General features: G+C 33.0%; 1 protein-coding gene across 1 annotated transcript in view; it reads right to left on the reverse strand.

Annotated features, from left to right (window-relative positions):
- Window positions 1-971: 971 nt before the first annotated feature.
- Window positions 972-14074, reverse strand: part of PGAP1 (post-GPI attachment to proteins inositol deacylase 1) — an 86310-nt gene continuing 73207 nt past the window's right edge. Inside the window, 7 exon segments of the mRNA XM_017869303.1 lie at window positions 972-9082; window positions 10416-10523; window positions 11627-11709; window positions 11712-11779; window positions 11782-11809; window positions 12281-12331; window positions 13649-13784. Of these exon segments, the coding sequence (XP_017724792.1) occupies window positions 8944-9082; window positions 10416-10523; window positions 11627-11709; window positions 11712-11779; window positions 11782-11809; window positions 12281-12331; window positions 13649-13784 (613 nt within the window). The 3' untranslated portion in view covers window positions 972-8943.

The following is a 14074-nucleotide window of genomic DNA, read 5'->3' on the forward strand; positions in this document are numbered from 1 at the left end:
CCTGGACGGGCCCCCAGGTTGTGAGAAACATGCTCACCTGTCCAAACCCAAAGAATGGACTTAGAGGCATGAAGAACAGCAAAAGTGAGACTTTTAATAATGGTCTTTCAAGATTGGGTGTTTGATGGGCAGGCACACCTGGGGCAGTCACAACAGATAATTTATCTAGCACACAAGTCCCTCCCCCAGTTCTTCACTGGTGGAGTACTATGCGGTTACAATCTTCCCAGACATCGCCTGAGTTTCATTATACCCATTATAAGGTTATACCCCATCCCCTTCCCCACTTAAGTTTTGATTCCCCAATAACAAAACTTTCTTCCCTTTTATGGGTTGACCCCTCCTCTACATTCTGTTCACTTATTGTGGCCTTCTAGGTGCATGAGTCATGTGGTTTGTTACATTTGCAGGCTGGCTGCCAGTACTTAGATTTATCATGCCTTGAAAAATCTCTCCGGTTCATGCCATTATCCTACCTCAGCTTCCTGAGTAGCTGGTACTACAGGCACCTGCCACCACGCCTGGCTTTTTTTTTTTTTTTTTTTTTGTATTTTTAGTAGAGACAGGGTTTCACTGTGTTAGCCAGGATGGTCTCAATCTCCTGACCTTGTGATCCGCCCGCCTTGGCCTCCCAAAATGCTGTGATTACAGGCGTGAGCCACCACGCCCGGCCAATAAATCCTTTTAAAGAGTTTTACCAAGATGATATTGTGGAGAGTATGTCAATTGGTAAGCAATCTTTTACCACATGTGCATATTCAACCAAATTTATTTTGAACATTCAGAACACCAGATTATCACAGATTAAAAGAAAGCACCAAAAATTACTACACATTAATACCTGAGCAGAGACTGAAGGCAAATATTCATCTACTAAACCTACACCATAATGCTGAAACATAGCTAAAAACATTCACAACACACACTACAGATTATAGTAAGTAGTATATTTTTTGTGAATTACAACCACATAAATGTAATAATTTTAATTATACCATATAAAAATACACACAAAATTACACATAAATGTATTTAATATACTATACATTGTACAAAGTACTGGAGATCATGCATGTTTAAATGGAAACATCTGCAAGGTGACAATCATTTTTTATTATATATTACAGGACAGGTTCCTCTGCACTTGTTAAGTGTTGTTGTTATGCACTGTACTTTCTGGAGGGATGAGAAAAAAATTATCAATTTGCAAAGAAATGATTACTTACTGAGTCTATCTCAACATAACACATAGGTTGTCCTCTATAAATTTTTTAACTATGGTATAAAAATTGATGCAAGCTGAGAACCATTTATTTTATTACATACCCTTGCCCAAACTACTTTCATGTCAATATGATCACGTTTTAAGGGAAGACGTTTTCTTTGTATGTATCTTTAGAGAGATCTCTATTTTTGTCTGGCAAGTAGGTAGTGGAGGTAAAATGGGAAAACCATGTGTTGAGTTTACGTTCAAAACTGAAATTGAAAAATATACAACTTGTGAGTACACAGAAATGTGATCATCTTTTATCAGAGACCATGATTATCCTGTGAATAAAATAATTTGGACTTTAATATAAATTATATCCATTATTTTAAATAAGCACAGTGAAAAATGCAAGTCTACATTTTTTAAAAACTGAAGTCTTTTTCTCTTGAAACCTTAAAAATATATAGGAAGAAAACAGAGAAGGAAAATGAGGAAAATAATGTTGTAAAAAATATACACATAATCTGAGTTTATTAATTATTAAAAATCATTATTGGTGTAAATAACCTTATTTGATATATACAAGCCTCAATGATTTGAGAAAGAATGAGCACAAGTCGAAGAATTCATGTCTTTGATAGATTATTCATTAATAAGACAAAAAATTACCTTTGAAGATTAGTTTTTCCAAGTGTAATACGTTCAGAACAACAATGCCACCACCTTCTCCCAGAATATTTTTTCAGAAACTTTAGGCAAACTTAATTTTCTACATCTATGTAGTGTAAGTCTATTTTAATTCAAAATGAAAACTCTGAAAATTAAGGGAGGCCTCTAGAGCAATGGTTCTGGAAATACTAAAGGAAATACCAGTCAACTTTTATTTCACCAACCTCAAAGACAAGGATTTGGGGCCAATTTGAGAGGACCACCCATAATAAAATGTACAGTTATAAAATTGCAGGGCACTCTTTTATCATTTTAAGGCACACTCTGTTTTATCCCAAATGACTATAAGTTCAAGGTCACAGTGATGATATATATTCAATTTTGGTCTGGTTTCTCATGGGTATGTTGTTATATTTATAGCCAGTCATTAAGTTTAAGAAACTATAATACAATCACTTCAAAATAATATATTCAGTCATTTTTATATTTTTAAAAATGTAAATATGTAACATAATTTCCTAATTTATATACACTGTAAATTGGGAGGTTTTTTTCCACTCCACAGTGGAGAAAGGGAAGGTTATTTCTATCAGTATTCTAACAAATACATATTTGATTATGTAGAAAGCATGATTATGTTAAATACAGGCATCTCCTACTTAGAATACAATTATTCAACACAATAGATGGACTCATTTCAAAGAACAATGTACACTGAATTTAGGCCTTGTACATCCTCTTTTTACTAATAACACCTATGGTCCCCATTAGAATAAATCGTCACTAAATGAAGGCCGAAGATTTTGATATTTGGCTTTCTGTCCTGCCTCCTTACTTCCAAGGTTATTCATGTAAACTGCATCAACATTACTGGGCACAGAAATACTTAGTAATATTAAATTATGGGGAAAACTATAATATGAGGAACTGAAATTTCCTTAGAATTTTTATGGGGAGACATTGAAGCATTTAATGCAGATAAAAAATAGTTTCTGAGCCTATCATATTTTCTACTTTTCTTCCATGAGTACAACATATTAATGTTAACATTTTAGTATTAATATCTTGTTTGATAATATTTTCCTTTAACATACACATGTTGAAAGGTTGTACTATGTTAGGTTCCAGTGGACAAGTTCCCCTGTGAAACATGTGACTATATAGACTGAATGGAAATACAAAAAAACAAAAGAAATTCCGCAGTCGACTTTCAACTACATAAATGAGACACCTGTACTAAAATGGCTTGTACAACAATGTACATCACAAAATAAATCTGAAGCAAGATTACTTCAAATAATTATTTCAACTAATTGCCGAAAGATCATTACTAGGCAAACTTTTACCCAATAAAATCAGAAAACATTCAAGCAATCACACAAAATAGAACACACTAGGCTACAAATCTTGAATATTTTCAAAGAAAAATTAGGGTATGAAATATAAGTTTTCATGGTTTAAACATTTATTGTAAGTCCTAGATGAAACCTACTGAAAAGATTATTTTTGCTTTAATCCCAATATGCTAAGAAAAGTTCATTGGCACAAATATCCAGAGGTATTTTACAGTTTCATTTACCTTTGGTGGCAAAAAGTATTTTGCTAACCATATGGATACAGTCATATAGTTTCCAATGCACAGCTTTATGCTAAAGAGAATTCAAATGTGTCTCCTTTTTTCCTAAAAAAGGATGTAAAAAGTCCAATATGAAACAGAACAAGTGCAACATGAAATACAAAATATGCCTATCATGTAGGCTTTTGAACAGTTAATAGCTCTACGTGTTGTCTATAAACATTTTTTACTAGTAACATCACTATTGTATAAATATTAAAAACCAAAATGACATTAAAAAATAGCATATGAACTTTACAAAAATGGCTATTTTTAGACTTCCTAAACTAAAATCAGAATTCAAATATGCAAACAAGTCTACACTAATCAAAACACACCAACAGATATAGTTTTTTATAAGTGTTCAAAGTTACAATGCACAGAATGAGTATAGACAGATTCTGACTCATATATCAAGTCCTACACAAAGTCTTCAGAAATTAACTGATTAATTGGTATTTCAAAACACAGATATTATTGGCAGCATAACATGCCAAACACTTTCAGAAAGTACTGTACTTTATGTAAAAGTTATCAACCATAGACAATTAAGACAGCTTAGAATATCACCTAACTTTTGAAAGACATGTTACGAATTTACACTGTTAATGGAAAAACAGCTTGATTATTCTCACAATTGCCAAATTTTATTCTGTTGTCAAAACTAAGTTATTAACAGATAATAAATTCATATAAGTTCTTCTGAACTCAATACAATTTATCAAAAAATGTGAATTCTTGAGCATTTGCAGTACACATATTTGGATTTGGATTACTGACCTGACTTTTCTTTCCTATTGTTCTTATTAAAAGTAAAGAATTCGAGTAGCTTTATAGCTTTCCTATTTCCTCAGGCTATTAAACATATTGTGAAAGAATGAATGAGTAATGTGTAAACATAAAAGTTCACTACAGAGTTTAGAATCTTAGTTAAAAAAAAATCCGGGATCAAAGTTTGGCTCCTAATCAACTTACTATGTTGTGAAAGTCCTTTCTACATTTACCTTACTAGGAAAGACAGTTTTCTGGCAGGGTGTAATTTTATAATACAAACATATTACTGCTTTCTTATCCTGGCAAATGTCATGCGCTCCAAATGGATTTTCCCCAGTAAATTTTACAAAGTATCTTGTTACCTACAATATACAAGTTCACAAATCCTACACAATGAGAAAATAAAAAGCAATCATGAAAAATAATCAACAAATGCCTAGTCATAGAAGGTCCCAACACATTTTCATTTTTCCCAAATGATTAATAATAACCAGTCCCTAAAACGTCAAATGCAGCACTGTAAAGTTTCACACTGCACCTAATGATAATGCAAGACATTATGCTAATTTGGACCTAACACCTAAAATTAAAATGTGGACCAACTGATTTATCTGGGGGTTCAGAAATCAACAGCCTTAGTTTAATTCATAGTTGTGTTTTCTCTATTTCCCAGAGCTTTCAAGAACTAAACTGAAAACTGAATTTTACCACCTTTTATTTCCCTTGGCCACAAAGGGTGCTAATAAACAGCAAGATGAAATGAAGGCACTATACTAGATGTGAGAAGTCTGAAGAATTAAGAAAAGTATAGGAACTAGGCCAGGTGGTCATGCCTGAAATCCCACTACTTTGGGAGGCCGAGGTGGGAGGATCGCTTGAAACCAGGAGTTCGAGATCAGCTTAGGCAACAAACTGAAACCTTGTCTCTACAAAAAAATTAAAAAGTCGGGCACAGTGGCATGTACCTATAGTCTCACCTGCTCTGGGAGGCTGAGAAGGGAGGATCATATGAGCCAAGGAGTTCAAGACTGCAGTGAACTATGACCGCCCATTGCACTCCAGCCTGGGTGACAGAATGAGACTTTGTTTCTAAAGAAAAAACATACAGGAACTATATAATGAACAAAACAAATAATCCACCTCATGTAAGTGTGTGTGTATTGTGGAAATGTGTAGTATCACGAGTGACAAGACAACCAACAACAAACACTTACTATGCCTATTACAGTTATTTCTTCTTTTTTCCTTACTATATAATCATGTAGATAGTAGTATAGTTCACTCAAGAAGGGGTATTCCATTATATAGATCTGAATTTATCTAGCCAAAATATGAAAAAATAAAGATTAATCAATACATGATCAATATATATTGAAAAGACTCAAAATCAACGTTAACCAGGCACGAATGGCTTTTCTAGAGTCACCACTTTAAATCTTTTCATTCTGGTGATAACCAAGAAAATAAAAAAGAGTTAGTAGAACCTGTTTAATTTCTGGCATAAAAAAGATCCAGGAAAAAAATCGTGTTAGCAATCTCTACCTATTATCAGTTCCAAATTACAATCAGTAGTAACTCCAAAGGAGACTTTAGAAATACTGAATGTACCCAGTATTTTTCCTTGTACAGACTACATTTGATCTGGTTATCAACAATAGGGTCTAGGAGTTAAGCACAAAACTTACTCATAACTCAACAATTGCTAAATTAGAATGCCATAACAGTTGCTGTAAAAGTTGAGCTCATAAATTTCCTGAATTAGATAATCTATAACTGCCAATAAATAATTTCATTTTTGTTAACATTGCTAATAGGGCAGTGCTGTTTTACCAGCCAATAATATAGATTGTGGGCATGATGGAAACTGTGTAATTTAAAGGCAAAGGACTTTCCTTTTCTCAAGTGACAGAAACATCCATTTTGCTAATCTTCAAAGAGCCTACCTTCGCATCTCTGGTAGCCATTTGGGTTTAAAGTGCATCAAGACTCAATGAAGACCCTGTCAAAATGTAAGTGTACACATATGTGTCTGTATATATACATATATAATGGCTAAAGACCCAACCTACTATTGATTATAAAATATTTAATTAGAATCATTTTTGTAGTCCTTAAAATGAAATTTTTTTTGGCATAAATAAGACTTTAGGACTTGGTGATAACTACACTCCCATGAAAATATTTCAGTGAGAATTACTGTTCCTAGTCTGCTGCTTTAAAAAGTAAATGTACAGCCGGGCGTGGTGGCTCACACCTGTAATCCCAGCACTCTGGGGAGGCAGAGGCGGGCAAATCATGAGGTCAGGAGTTTGAGACCAGCCTACCCAACATGGTGAAACCCCATCTCTACTAAAAATACAAAAATTAGCCAGGTGTGATGGCGGGTGGCTGTAGTCCCAGCTACTCGGGAGGCTGAGGCAGGGGCATCACTTGAACCTGGGAGGCAGAGGTTGCAGTGAGCTGAAATCGCGCCACTGCACTCCAGCCTGGTGACAGAGCAAGACTCCGTCTCAAAAAATACAAACGAAAAGCAAATGTACTACTCACAAATGAGAAATTTAAGCTTGTTACATTCATGAACAGTACTAACTAAAGAGGTTTTAGAATACATAAACATAATATTTATGGCTATCAATAGAAGATCCAAATTAATGAATTTTCTAAAGTTCTTTCTGTATATGGACCTAAGTCCAAATTCAGAAATAGTTTAAGGACATGTAATCTGTAACTTGAGATACACTAAAATATCAGGTGACAGAATAAAAGATGCAATGTGTATCAAAGTTGTTTATGACTATAAGTATAGTTAAACATAGGGAGATGTGTCCCTATTTAAATATATGTGGTATGCCACGGGATAAGTACATAATCTAATAAATTCTCTCTCTTTCCTCTCCAACTGAAACATAGAGCACTTTGTATTTTACCCCTTCTGCTACTTCTCTCAAACAAACAAGCACCTGTCTGCCATATCCCCACCATGAGTTTACCATTTCCCTTTAATGTTCTCAGTAAGTGAAAATATGAATACTGAACAACACGCTCGAAGCTAGAAAAGACAACAATGGGATCAAACAAACTTAAAACCCTCAGAGGTGAGAGCAAGACCCTCTTCAACTGAGGTCAAAAGAGCAGGACCTGAGGAAGAACTGAGAAAAGAAGTTAGGTAACCCTCTACAGGCAGTAAGTAGAAGTAACCATCCACAGGCAGTAACAGCTGAGAGGCTGTAATGGAATCCAGATGCAATGGCAGATAAAATGAAACTGGTGCTCGAGGACATCCCTGGGTACTAACAAGGATACATGTTCACAAGTGCAATGGTGGAATCACTGGAAATTTACATGAGAGGCTTTGTGGAATCACTAAAACTTTAGTTGAGAGGATTTGGGCATTTATAGTCTACACATCTAGAATAACTCTATAAGCCGGGTATGGCTCAGCCTGAGTTTACGCTATCCTAAGGCAAAGAGTATACTCTTCTGCCTTGCCAATTACCTTCTTCCTACTCTTGTAGCTAAAAGTGAAGTAAATTCTGAAATGAAATAAAATGTTACTCTTTTATTTGTCAAACAGTAATCCCAGAAGTCACCTAGGCAAATCAGAATTCCACTGTTAAACCTAGAGGCTAATGTCTCCAATTTATTCAGGTGTACTGTTTATACTCATGCTATTAATGGGTTACAGTTGTCTACTGTTATTCCATTAATAGCATAATATTATACATCAAATGTGATGTTACCTTGATCATGTTGTTGTTGTTGTTTTTTCCCACAGCAGAAAAAAATGGTACAAACCTAGAGTTTCCAACCACCGGAATTTGGTTATTTTCACAATCCATTATGACCTTAGGCACTTTTGGCAACCATGGTGCAATGAATTGAATCCAATGGTATAAACTAAACAACTGAACTGCTCCAATACCGGGAAGCAAATAGCTATGAGCATTTTTTTTTTACATTTAACAACAGACTACTTTAATAGTCTCCTGATGTTCACCGAGAATATATAATAAGATTCATATTTGAAAATAGCAAGAAAATTGTTTACGTTTGAATGTTTCCACCCATCAATCTTGCATTGGTTGTTACCAAGAAAACATGTCTCCTTACCATTCAAAGCTCTATTTTCATAGATGTAAGAAGACAAGATCCACTTTGTTCATGGTGGCTGCCAAAAACTAACCAAAGGCTTTCTGTGGCTATTTAACCTTTGAGAAACCCAACAGCTATAAATTTCATCAGTTATTTAAAGACTTATTTCTTAACAGATAAACTACAGCAAATTCAAAATAACCTACTTTTGTGAAAAAAGTTTGATGAAATGAGCAGAATGCTTGCAGTGAGATTACAAACAATGCTGCATCTACTAAATTTCTAATATTAGACTTCTTGTATGGTTGATAAAACAGACTATTTGATATGATAGTGATCACCATATATATCCCTTCATGAATTTTTCAAAAATGATTAGTACATGGATTCCACACCACAAAACGAAACCATGCTTCAACTACTTCCCTCAAACATTACAAAACTAATTTCCTATTTTCATTATTGTAAAAATAGACTTGTCTTCTCCAAAGGATCTTGCTGTCCATACTGATGGATCTGTGTGTTCCCTCTTATCACTGGCCTTAAACGCATAAATCATCTTTGTCATTCCTTAAGTCCACTCTTACATAAAGTTGCATAATGCATGGAGTAAAAGAGGAATGAAGACAAAGCATGGAACCCTATATAAATGTGCTGACCCAAAAGCAATCACACCAACAGCCAGAGGAAGTGGAAATTGTGAAGCAGTCTTCAACAATTTACTGTAAAGAGACAGAGAAATATAGATTATTTATGTGAACTACATTGTGAGCCAAAATTATATCAATCTTTTATACAGTTTTGGGAAAAATAAATATTCTAAGTGATTTTAGATGAATGTTTTATGTTATGAATTTACCTATTCATAATTTTGTTTTTTTTTTTTGAGACAGAGTCTCACCCTGTCGCCCAGGCTGGAGTGCAGTGGTGAGATCTTAGCTCACTGCAAACTCTGCCTCCCAGGTTCACACCATTCTCCTGCCTCAGCTTCCCGAGTAGCTGGGACTACAGGCGCCCGCCACCACGCCCGGCTAATTTTTTGTATTTTTAGTAGAGACGGGGTTTCACTGTGTTAGCCAGGATGGTCTCCATCTCCTGACCTCATGATCCATCCGCCTTGGCCTCCCAAAGTGCTGGGATTACAGGCGTGAGCCACCGCGCCTGGCATACCGATTCATAATTTTAAAAAAGATCAATAAAAGCCATATTTGGCTAGAAAAGAAAATATTTCTATTTTAAAATAGTCAGTTTTGTTTAGTCTTTCTAATTTTAAAACAGAAAATACTAGTTAGACTCTTATTCAGTAATTCAACTTCTAGAAATTTATCCTAACAAAAATCATCAATAATGTTCATAAGACATAGGTACAGAAATGTTTATTTTAACCCTACTTATAAAAAAAAAAACCAAAGAGCCATCTTAAATTCCCAAAACAAGGAGTATAAAGAGAAAAATCAGAAAAGACGATTACCTTTTTACTCTGAAAACAGAGAAACTGAGAATAAGAGGGGTTAAGAAATTTAACTAAAGACAGAGCTATTAAATGGCAGAACCAGGATTTAAACTCCAGGTCGGCCTGATTCTAAAATATCTGCAAATATCTGCCAGAATCAACTGAAAAGACTCCCAGAGCAAACAACAAGTGAATGAAAAATCACATTTTATTACAGAAAATTTGAAACTACAAAAGTAGACTAACAGTATAATGAACCCTCATGCAACCACTACTCAGCCTCAAAAATGATCAAATCATGGCCAATTTTATCTCACCAGTATCTCCATCCACTTCTCTTGTTTGCTTTTTGGGAAGCAAATCTTAGATCATGTCTTTTTAGGATTAACTTCATAAAGAAAAAAAATACTGCATTATATTCTATCAAGTAAAACCTATAATTAAGAAAACAAGTATAATATACTTGCATATAAACCATAATACTGTTATGGCCTTACTTTTAGGAATATTCAAATTAATTAGAAATAAAAAGTATGTTTCATATATAAACGGGGAAAAGGCCAAGAACAGATAGGAGAAAAAGAAAAATTAAACTACTGTACCTTGATTTGATTGAAACAGTGTAAGTATTTCCAAGAATTGCCATAGTTGGAATAAGGATAAATGCCAAAGGTTTACATGGATCAGGATTAAGTTTAAAATAATACCTATAATATGAAAAAAAAAAAAAACCCACAAATCAACAATGACCTGATCATTTTAAATTATCAGAATCAATACGATAAATATTGTTAAAAACATTCCAATAGCAATATGGATATAAAAGAGCTGTAAACAGTTCATGAAATATCTGATAAATAATTTTGCTCTATATCATCTTTGTATCCAAGGTTTTAGAAAGAGAATTATGATTAGAAACTACTAAAGGAAATGAAAATAACCAGTATGAATGCACTTTCTTTTTATAAGCAGTATATGTTTAAAACGGCATAAAGTTTAAAAAAAAATTACTTCAAATACATGAGTGCTACTCTAAAACAAAAAAGATAAAATGAAGGTTCATAAAGGTATTTGTCCCTTATCTTTTTAAAAATCCAATTCATTTCTTGCATTTACTGACAGTAAAATGTCTATAGCCTTTCAGAATCAAAAATTTGTGCTCCTCAAATAATTCCGACAGCAAATCTGTGAAGCAAACATCTGGATTATTGACTAAAATAAGGAACAAAAGGAAGAATATTAAATCTATAACTTTTTATTTTAATTTGAAAAAACTTATTTGTGTTCTGGGCCTAAAAACTTAAAAAAATTGCCAGTATTTAGAAAACTTGAAAGGCCTATACATTTTTGAAAACAACATGAAAGTAGGGGTTCCATCTACTACTTGGATGAGAGTGGCCTTTTTATTTAGCTATTGACCAATGAAATCAAATAATATCAATTCAACACGCTTTTGGGCTTGATTTTTTGAAAAAGTTTATATTCCTGAACGTTTATATACACATAGTAAGAAGAAAATGGAATGTATTAAAAAATAAAATTGCTTAACCCCGGAAGGCGGTAATTGCGGTAAGCTAATGAGCGCGCCACCTGCAATCTCCAGCCCTGGTAAAAACTAGAGCCGAGACTCCATCCTCAAACAATTATAAATAAATAAATAAATAAATAAATAAATAGAATTCAGGTATGTATAGTTTCCCGTTCTTCGAGGAATTTTCATTACCATGAGGAATCTAGCAAGTCTCTAACTTAGGGATAGTTTATTGGTTTGACACCACATAAATCAATAATTAATATAATAAAACGTACCTACAGATTCTTTAGCCAATAAATTAGAAGAGGCCATGCTGAGTAAACATATCCATGTATATAATTAATCACAGTACTGTGCATGCGATTAGGCTATCTTCAGCATCGTTACAGATAAAACGAAGATGGTGTACTGAGGAGTCTTTATGAGATTGATTCTTTCACTTCTTCTAGAGTGTTTGGGATTCTATAAGACAATAAAAAAGTAAAATATCAAAGAATATAACTAAACAAAAGTATTTACTTTATTAGAATCATACTCATTACTTATTAGCTAAATAAGTACAATCTTTCTCCATTTACCAAACGAACACTAAAATCCTGAAATTACTTTTGCTAAAAATACTTTAAAAGTTTTACTAACTTTTATTCTTTGACTTCTAGTATCTCTACTGCTGAGAATATATCCCAAGTAATTTATTTATTCAAATAAAATTAATAGATAATATAAACTTGTAAAAAAAGACATAGGTACTGGACAAAGATCGAACTTATAAGTCTTTTAAAATATTCCCATTAGGTTGCAACTTTACTTAATTCATAATACTGCTATCTTTTAAGGCACTACGAAATCCTAACCTTAAAAAAAAATAAACTCTTATATTTCCCCATGTTCTTTCATTTTAAATTTACATAGAGTTTTGAAAATAAAACTTACCACAGGCTGGCTATTCTTAAAAGTGGTCAAGCTGGCTTGCAGATGAACAACCTAAGAAAAATAAATCGCTGTTTAATTTTACTTTTATTTTGAAACAAAACGTATAAGCCTTTGGTATTAAAATGAAAAGCACTGTAATCTGAAATTTTAAAATGTAAACCAAAAAGTCATTTAAACATTTAAAAACATTCTTATACAAAACGACAACTACACATGCTGGCTATCATGGGTTAAAAAACAAACAAAAGCAACAAACATCAACAAAGAAAAAACAGAAACAGAAACAAAACAATACAAACTTCTGGAGTATGGTGGGGCCAGGATATACTGCTATATCTTTTATAACCTGTAAAAGCCTAAGTTTGAATGATGCTTTGTTATAGCAACTTAATGTGTCTTGTGAGTCAAAGATTTCATTACATTCAATATAGTAAAGGAATATAACACATTTTACATATTTTAAGTCTTTGAAAACCAGAACCCAATTATATACAGTGGTGAAATGTTTATAAGAACTGGAAAAAATATTTAATTTATTAGAGTTACCTAAATATTTAAGAAACCTTTGCTTAGTGGGTCAGTGGTTTGAAATACCTAATTAAAAAAATACTAAAATTATTATTTATAAATCAAAGTAGCTGTAAATAATTTTTAAAGAAGCATATAAATTTCCTTTGGAAAACTGAAAATAATATATGATATGCATGCATTTAGTTTACACTTTTAAAAATTTCATTTTTAAGGAAAAAAAGCATTATCCACTCTGATGTCAACTGTCTGTTCCTAAGACTAACATGGAGAGAATACACCTGTATCACCTCCTGGATTTTTTTTTTTTTCCGCAAAGCTGTCAACTTTATCAGACGTGTTTTCACTTCTTCAGTAAAATATTAGCCTAATTATTTTTATTGTCATCTTCTGATCCTTCAGCAACATTTGTAACATTTTATATTATCTTAGCATGATTAATAGCTTGATCCTACTGACATTACTTTTTGTTTCATCTCTTACCCATGTTCAAAAAGAGGTATGAATACAAACTGCTCTAGTAAAATGTTAAAAAACAAAACAAAAAAACTTAACCCTTGTAAAGACCAAGAAGTAAGCAGAAACAGATTCTATCTTCTCCTTTCTCTTTCCTTTTTAACAACAAAAAAACCCCAACTTAGATCAATAATTTCCCTTTTCCAGTTAATTGTATGTAATTTAAATAACTAAGATGTTTTTAAAAATCTTTACATTCAAACCCATTATGTAACAGAAGGTTACTACAGTGTTTATGAGAATTTTTGTTAATAATGCCTATAGGACATCCTATACGTGCCTAATACAAAGCTCAATCATTTTGGCTTTATTGATTTGACATACCTTAAACACATAGTAAACATAAGAAAGAAGTATGGCTAGTGCTCCACAAGTTGTCCAACTAACTATGATCAAGACAATTGTCAAAAAGGGCAAGTCTGGTGATATCATCTTGATATCTTTAGGAAGTTCAGAGGGTCTGGAATTGCAAGAACAAAGTTTAAAATACATATTAACAAATATTTATATAGTCACATATGAGAAGAAAACAATATAGTACCCTTCCAGTCTCTCTTGCTTAATGCAAATATATAAGGTAAACAATAAGGTATTTTTAAAATAAAGGCAAGTGGCCCCAAATATTTGATTTTAAGTTCTGTAATGTATTGTGATAACTCCTCCACCGTTTTGATATACTATAGCTGATACTTGTACTACAGGTGAAAAAATGACACCAAAGATAATCATTAATTATACACGCTGAGCCAT

The sequence above is a fragment of the Rhinopithecus bieti genome, unplaced genomic scaffold, assembly GCF_001698545.2.
Source record: "Rhinopithecus bieti isolate Rb0 unplaced genomic scaffold, ASM169854v2 scaffold_2572, whole genome shotgun sequence".
NCBI lineage: Eukaryota > Metazoa > Chordata > Mammalia > Primates > Cercopithecidae > Rhinopithecus > Rhinopithecus bieti.